Source organism: Nyctereutes procyonoides, unplaced genomic scaffold (assembly GCF_905146905.1).
Source record: "Nyctereutes procyonoides isolate TBG_1078 unplaced genomic scaffold, NYPRO_anot_genome, whole genome shotgun sequence".
NCBI classification, from domain to species: Eukaryota; Metazoa; Chordata; class Mammalia; order Carnivora; family Canidae; genus Nyctereutes; species Nyctereutes procyonoides.
In genome coordinates this window covers 11,909,639-11,918,237 of record NW_026575036.1, presented here as the reverse complement: position 1 = coordinate 11,918,237, position 8,599 = coordinate 11,909,639, and the positions used below count along the sequence as shown (strand labels likewise).

Here is an 8,599-nt window from a genome sequence, read left to right as displayed (position 1 = left end):
GAGTATTCTTGGTTGGCAGAATTATTTTCCTTTCAGCATTTTGAACATATGATGCCACTCCTCAAAGTTTCTGCTGAAAAATCTGGTGATAGTCTTTTTTTTTTTTTCTGGTGATAGTCTTAATGGATGTTCTCGTTTGTAACAAGTTGCTTTTCTCACTGCTTTTAAGATTCTCCCCTTGTCTTAAACTTCTCACAATTGTTATAAATTGTGTTTTTTGTTAAGTAAAATATATATAATTTAAGGATCCATACTCAGACTACAAAAAAGGGAGGGAGAAAAGAGAAAAGCAGAAGTAATGCCCATTACTGCATGATTTATGTGGTAAATATCATGTTCAACAGTGCAATTTTCCTTTGCTAGTTCAGCGATGCAAGTCTTCATATGAAGTTCACCGTTGTTCTTGCATTTCAGGGTTTAGCTGTGCACTTGTAGGGAGTTAGAGTTCCTGCCAGACGTCTGAGTGGAATTACTATGGCTACAATCACTTTTATTGTAGGATGACAGAGCTTCATATCCCAGTGCTTAACTGTTCTTACAAAGCTGGTCCTTCCATTTCTCAGCAATATAACTTTCCACCAAGAGTAATCTGTAGCATTACTCACCTTTATAACCCATAATATATACTACTCATTAATATTAATGAGGACATAGGCAGCCAGACTTGGTGTAAAGATTAATGGTGTGCTTGGAATGTTTACTAGAAGCCTTTAGAATCTCCTTCACCTCCACTACTGCAGCCATGCCATCGCATCTGGTCTTTAGCTAACTTCAGCCTGCCTGAATGACATAGTTGTTTTGGAACTAGGTCTTCTGCATGGCCCTAAGAGGTTTATGTTTGCAGCATTCACTGCTGGCTCCTCTACAGTTTCCATTACTAGGATCCATAGGAAAATTCACTCTTTCCACAGTAATAATGGCCTTATGAAAGATGCACAGTCATAAATGGCAACTCCTTGTAAGCTTGGCTCTCAGACCACAAGTGGCCATACTCGATGAAGATGGGCCTGCAGCCCTCTGGGCCTACTTGCATGGAGATTTACAGAACTTAATGTCCTCTTGTTGGAAGTAATGGTGCAGATGGATGTGTACATGGCACAGGGTAAGAGCAGATTTGGGCTCCTGGGGGTGCCCAGCACAACTTTAAACTGCTCAGTGGCCAGGATGGCATTGATCTGGGTATTGTGGTGCAAGTGGTTGGACATCTTTGTCATGTTCTAGGGTAAGGATGCAAACAGGCTCACAGGCCCCCGGCTGGCCCCAGGAATCCACAACAGACAGAGCACAGCCAGGGTGAGCAGCTCAAGCCCAGCCCATGGTAGCATACCTTCTAGACTAATGGAGACCATGATCATGGCAGGGTGTGGGACAACATGCAGCAGTATCAAGGACTCTGGGAGGCCTGCTTCACTCTCCCCTCTCCCCCGCTGTAGGTTTGGTCTACCCAGGAGAGGAAGTAGATTCAGGATTTTCCTATATCATTTTGAGTTGGACTAAAAGATTTTTCAAGAGTTCTATTAAGTTATAAGTCTTCATAATCTAACCTTCTCACTTTAGTATTGTCTTTTGAAGAAAAAAGTTATTTTAAAAATGTGACATATTTATTCCCAAGGTAAAATGCAACTAATTTTTTTCCTGGATAGGAATAAATGTGGAAAATACTACCTAAATGTAAGTTTAAGAACTATGACTGCCTAAGAAAATATATCCTATGCCAGAGACACACAGCTGGACAAGAACTTAAGACCACTCTTTATGGAGTCTCTTACACACTGAAGCAACAGACAGAGTCCTCCAAAGCAACTAGTGGCTTGGTATTAAACAAAAAACGTGACCAATGTTAAAAACACATAACACAACTTGCTGCTACCCACTATCCCACCCCCTGCCAAAAGAAAACAACCAAAAACAAGACTCAAGGTTCATGGAGCTAAGCTACAATTCTCTGAAATCATCAACTATTATAAATTACAAGTTTTCCATGGTCCTCTCTGCACATGTCTCCATTCTGTCCACTGGCCCTAGGATGTCAGGCAGCTGGCTATTTTTGACATTCTTTCCCTTTCAAGGATGCCTTTAAATACAAGTTTGGGCATGTAGTGAAAACCTGATGAATCTGTATATTCTAGCCTGGTGACCACACGAAAATCAATGTGAACCAAGTTGATCCAAAGGCCCAAACAAAGGATAATTTTGTGTGAATTACTAGGAAATGGAGAAACTCTCTTTCCATTGAAATTGGCAGATAGATGAACAATATGTGCTGGGAACTTCTGAGTGCCATTATGAGCAAGCAGACTGTTACAGCAGTTAGCATATCCTCATGAAGATACACACATATATACAGAGTAATGTAGTTCAACGTATCTCTCTGGACAGTGGTTTGAGAAGATTGGATCTTCTAGTCTGTTTCCACTTTAGAGAGTAGTTAAGGATATACTTTTTTGGAAGAAGTTTAATATATGAAGTTTAAAAAACTTCAAACTAGTAATTATTATAAAATATAGTTTAATTTCATTCTTCATTACTTACCACAAAATTTAAAAAATACTAATATATAGACAAGAGCAAGTAAACTGGAAAAGAGCTAAAAGTTGTATAAAAAAACAAAACAAAACAAATCTAAGCACAGGGATGTAGGAGCAGTGACACACATACCATATACTCTCAAATGAATTCATAAAGCATGTTCCAGGTTAGACAAGTCTTCTTTCTACAGTCCCCTTTTATGGGCGACACCTCTGGAAAGCATCTTAAACCAAAGTTCTTTTATTATGTGGGGAAACATCTTCCCAGACTTCTCTTAAAAAGCATTTCTCATAAAACAACTAGCACCAGAGAGGCAGACCTAATCTAAATGCAAGTCATAAATGCCCCCCTTAAGCCCCATATAACTTGGAAATATTAATGAAAACAAAGCACTATAGAAATGGAAAAGTGACACCTAGTGGCCACTTGGCAGTTTTCCCTTACGGCTTCTGAGAACTTTAGATCTTTTCCGGCTCTTCCCGTAACCATGTTTGGCAAATCTGAATTTCCAATTCCAGAGCCAAACAATGAGCTATCTGAATAGTAGATGCCTTTTTAGAGCAGGATCTGAAATGACACTAAACATGGTCTAATAACTAGATAGTGATAATTTCATTTACTGTGCCCAGATGCTATAAAATTAAATACAGCCTTTTCCCATTGTGACACTGCAATGAAGTACTTTAATCCTATTTATCTACCAGAAGCCTCTATTTTCTATTTTCCTATCTGTCTTTCAATTTCTCAATTGGTTTCCAAATTTTGTGACTGCGATAGGGGTCAACATTATAGCCCAAGTTTTATTTGATTTCAGGCTATCATCATGTAATGAAATATCTGATAACATTTTCAGGTTTACTGGTTTCAAAAAAGTTTTGAATTTTTATAGAAGTTCACAGTTAATTTGATTATACTAAAGGATCAATAAACAACAGTTCTGTAACCCACAGCATTTAAAGGTAAATATCATAGTTATCATTATTGTATAACTTTTGTCCTACTTCAGTAATATCCACTTAACAAAATGTTTTAGAGTAGCACTGTCCAATAGATATATACATGCCACATGTGTAACTTAAAATTTTCTTGTAGCCACATTAAGAGTAAAAAATGTTTTTTATATAGTTCAGTATATCCAAAATACTTCAGTATGTAATCAATATAAAACAGTTTATTTAAAATATAGTTTTTATATTTTAAAATTTTTATCTAAGTAAGTTCTACATCTGACATGGGGCTTGAATTCCTGACCCTGAGATCAAGAGTCACAGCTCCACCAACAGAGCCAGCCAGGTGTCCTGTTAAAAAAACTTTTAGTGTGATATTTTATGTTTAAAAAACCTGGTATGAATTTTACCTTTACAGCCTATCTCAATTTGCAGTAGCTCCATTTCAAGTGTTCAATAGCCACACATGGCCTGTGGCTATATACTAGATGACGCCATTCTAGAGTCTGACCCTAATATTCAAGGCCCACAGATTAGAATCACAGAATCAGAACTGGAAGTAAACTTAGAGATGAAACCTCTTGTTACAGATGAGGAAACTGAGGCACATACAGAGTGTGTTTAAATGGCTTACTTGAGGTCAAACAGCTAAACTGAAGCTGAGCAGGCTCTTTGTTTTTAGGCTCTTCCCCACTCCAGTACTTTGTTGTAAGTATTGTAAGTACTGTATTGTAAGTATTGTAAGATTTTTTTCTTAGGAAAAAATCACAGAACTAGAATATTCTTTTTATGATTTCATTTAACATGTAGATGCTTTGCTTCAAAATGCAGGAAATTAATGGGTTGGAGAAAAAGTAATATAGGGTAAGCCATAAAAATATCTGTCATGCCTAATAGCAATTCAATGTAAATGCTACACACTTTAGAGAAAACACTAAACTTGGGAGAGCTACATTGTATGGATTGGATTCTGGGTCCAGGACAAAAATCTACAAAAAAAAAAAAAAAATAGTCGAGTGGGTTAGTAGAAAAGCAAAGCCTTCAATTGACTATCTGCCCACTGGTCTACAGACCAACTCTTCCTCTTGCAAAGAGAATAAAACTGCTTCTCTGTGGGGCAGCAATGGCTGGCCTCTGGAAACTCTGCCTCCCAAATCCTTGCATCGGGAGGGTCTGGCCCTCTGCTTTCAAGGCCATCCAGCCATGGTGATCCATCTTGCTATCACTGGCTTGGGTCAACTCTGGAGGCCAAGCCCAACCTGCAGTGGTTTAGACCCTAAACAGTTACATTGGGACAGCCTTGGACTTAACAGATGTGATTGATCCCCCTTCTTCAGACTTAAAACTATCATGCTTAGCCTACTGCAAACCCATCTCCCTCATCTTGTAGGGTTTCTTGGCTTCTTGTAAACCTACATGTCTCTCAAGTCCCAGAAGTGGGAGCTTACCCTCCCATATTGCTGGAACCTTGTATTGGCTGGAGGACAATGTGCCAATACACCCTTGCCCAGGTAGCCACTGCTGTGGTCAGGCCTGAAGGGAGCACATGCTTTTGGCCCATTGCCTGTTGGTATGTTTGCTATTAACCTGCTTGACAAACGTTCTAACTTACTACATCCAGCCTAAGGAAATGTCAAAATAATGCAAGGTCAAAATAATGCTTTGTTTTGGTGAAAGGCTCAGAGGGATAACTTGGAAACTGTAGTGCCACGTAGAGGAAGAGAACACATTGGATCCCCTACATCAAAGCCTCGGGCTTCCCCATTAATTTCCTAGTCTATTATACTTTGATTTATGGGGCACAAAAGAAAACCTATGAAAACACACTTGGTAAACTAGAAAGAGCTATGAAAAAACATAAGGTATTATGAAAGTATGACCTTCAAAAAGGTATGTATACATACATGATTCTAAATATTCTTGTGCTCAAGTATAAGCCACCCCTCAATTGCAAGTTTATTTATTTTTTTTCAATTGCAAGTTTAAAAGACAATCTCCAAATTTGTAATTATAGCTAGAAAATTGTTTTTTAAATTCTTCCTCATTGCCTCAGTTTCAAAACTTTACTTAGCATTCATGTAATTGGTTATAGGCAACAGTAACTGTAATTGCCTAATCTAGAAGGCCACATCTAGTTCCTGGGTCAGTTAACTAATCATTTCACCAGTGAACCTATTGCTTTCCCAAATGTGTATAAAGAAACTGATTTATATGCAATAAACATTTTTAAAATGTGAATTTAACTGAGACTTTACCCAAGAACTTTAACCTGCCTGGGCTTGTTTTTTCCTCCATGGCTGATCTTTCATTAAGTATCTTTCTGCAGAAAAAAATGGTTTTATATATAATGAAAATCTTGAATAGTTATATTAACAGTAATTCTTACATGCAAGGGATAATTACCAAGAACTAGGGCCTGAAATATTTCCTTTTCTGTAGCAAGGTTGAAACTTTTTTTTTTCCTGAGTTTTAAATAAATCCTCTTAAAGTCCTTCTCATGTTCTTGACCAAGCTAACTATCCTGGCTTTCTGTTTACTCAAATGTGCAATGACTGAATAGTGTACATTGGAATTATGACTACCAATTGTACCATCTCTTTAAATGTTCGTTTTCTTAAAGAGCGTAAGCCCTGTCTTCAATATATAAGATATAAGAAATGGAGATGCTCCAACTTATACAAATATACTATTATAAATCCATTATAAATGAATCTTAGACACAGGAAAGTGGCAATAGGAAACTCCTCAAACTCAAAAACTGCATCAGAAAATAAAAACAAAACCAAAACAAGATTGATGTGATATTCTTGGTTGGAAGTATTTTAACAAAGGGATAGCAACTAGTGGGTTTTAAGCCATTTCACTGAGTAAAGAAGTCAGTAGGAAACTGAGCCATTCTTTGTAAAGGGAAACCTCACATCTCCCCATACTGCTGTGGAAGTAAGGTGCAAATCTATAACAATTGGTAGACTACTGAGGAATAAAAGATAAAATCGGTATCAATACAGTACAGAGGTTATACAGTTTTTTTGTAAATGAAATGCTTTAACACGTTCCTAATTTTTAAGAGTTAAAAGTAAAATGCTAGAGTGTCCAGTGGATGTCACTGAAGTCTCCGGGGTCTCCCAGGCCCCCCTCTGCTTCAAAGTAATTCATGAAGGCAGCCATGGCTGTGTCGTCATTGTCACACAAGGCATCAAAATCCAGCTGGGCATTTTCGCCTATGAAATTAAAATACAGACCTGTGTAAGTATGTTTGGAGGTTAAAAGATGATCTCTCTCTCTCTCTCTTTCTCTCTCTCTCTCTCTCTCGGCTTGCTTAGTCATTTTTAATGATATTCAAGAAACAGACTCTTAATTATAGAGAACAAACTAATGGTTACTAGAGGGGAGGTGGGTGGGTGGATAGGTGAGATAGGTGTAGGAGATTAAGGAGTGCACTTGTGATAAGCATCAGGTGATGTATGGAAGTGTTGAATTACTATATTGTACACCTGAAACTAATATTACACTGTATGTTAACTGGAATTAAATTAAAACTTCAAAAAAAACTAATCGCAAAGCAAGGCTAGAATACTACACAATATAATTTTGAAGGCAAAGCATGTGTCTTAAATTGCAGAAGGTGGATGGATATATTTTTAATTTTATAACAAAGTGCTGTCAGAAACTGCACATAACTCTTGATGCACAAAAAAAAGCTGATCTATGAGTTTTCTAATAGAAAATAACAGCATTAAAAGGTATGGACTCCCAGACAATTGGGACCTAGGGGCTAGTCTCTATGCATATGAATGTATAGAGCCTGGAAGGATAAACTTAACTTTATCATTCCTTGTGAAAATTATGTACTTCTTAAAGTATTATTATTTTTTTAAAGATAATTTATGATAGAGAGAGGCAGAGACACAGGAGGAGGGAGAAGCAGGCTCCATGCCGGGAGCCCGACGTGGGACTCTATCCTGGGACTCCAGGATCGCGCCCTGGGCCAAAGGCAGGCGCCAAACCGCTGAGCCACCCAGGGATCCCCAAATTCTGTACTTCTTTAACTTGAAAGAGAAGCCTGGCGGAAAAGCATCCCCTTCCAAAAATCTGAAAAATCTTATAAAAGATTTTTCATTGAAAAAGGAAATAAGAAACCATAGAAGTAAGATTTAAGTTAGATAAGGAAGAGGCCCTAAAAATTATGGGTTAACACACAGCTACATATTAGCCAAAGTTTTCTAGAAATCTTTCAAAGTAAAATAGAATTTGAGATGATTAACATGTAATGCTCTGTGAGGCTGAAACCCAGTTTCTTTCAAGTTCTTGGATTCTCTTTAACTTACATTTCCAGTAGATTAGTGTTAGTTATGGATGATATAAAACTGTGTCACTTCGATTTACTTGATTGGAGTCTGCATAAATATAGTTAAGTGAATAACTGCATCTTAAATACTTTTTTATTTAAATGGTATGTATTAATACCCATAACTAATTCTGTTGATAACGGAATTTTCAATGTCCAGTGCACTGAGTAGCATACACCTTAAAGTCAAAGAGTTTAATTATTGTGCTTAGGATTTTGAATGGAAAAATCTTAGTTTTAAAACTCATTGCTTCTCTAGAAGTCTCCTATCTCTGAAAACCTAATGATTAAGAAAGTGTTTGGAAAACTAAAATGGGGGGCAGTTGCCAAGAAATCTTACCAAGGAGTGGTTCATGACTATGGGGAGGAACAGTACTTTGGTTTTGCCTTGTAGCCTCTGACTTCCCTATTTCAGAAGAATTTAGTGGAATCAACTCCTTTTTTGACGTCTGAAAAGAGAGAATAATAAACAGTTAAGGTGAACTAGGGGTGGTGGAAGGGGAGGAGGGCGGCGGGTGGGGGTGACTGGGTGGCGGGCACTGACGGGGGCACTTGACGAGATGAGCACTAGGTGTTATTCTGTATGTTGGCAAATTGAAATTTATTGTATAAATAAATTTATTTTATTATTTTTAAAAATAATAAACAGGTAAGGTTCCTACTTGAATGAAATAAAGATCTTTTAGCAATGATCAAATGTAGGCCTGTAGATCAAATGTTGGCAGCACTACCACTGCCCTCATTGGTGTGACAGCTTGCATTTACTGAGGACTGT

The 8,599-nt window shown here is 37.6% G+C and overlaps 1 protein-coding gene and 1 pseudogene across 2 annotated transcripts in view; both read right to left on the bottom strand.

Annotated features, from left to right (window-relative positions):
- Positions 1 to 417: 417 nt before the first annotated feature.
- LOC129505495 (secreted frizzled-related protein 3-like) lies at positions 418 to 1,349 on the bottom strand (annotated as a pseudogene).
- Positions 1,350 to 2,497: 1,148 nt separating this feature from the next.
- BMAL2 (basic helix-loop-helix ARNT like 2) overlaps positions 2,498 to 8,599 on the bottom strand; it is a 118,579-nt gene continuing 112,477 nt past the window's right edge. For both annotated transcript variants that reach the window (XM_055318736.1, XM_055318738.1), the window contains exons 15-16: positions 8,165 to 8,273; positions 2,498 to 6,697 (exon numbers count right to left, since the gene is read on the bottom strand). In XM_055318736.1, the coding sequence (XP_055174711.1) occupies positions 6,561 to 6,697; positions 8,165 to 8,273 (246 nt within the window). In that variant the 3' untranslated portion in view covers positions 2,498 to 6,560. The remainder of the gene's footprint in view (positions 6,698 to 8,164; positions 8,274 to 8,599) is intronic.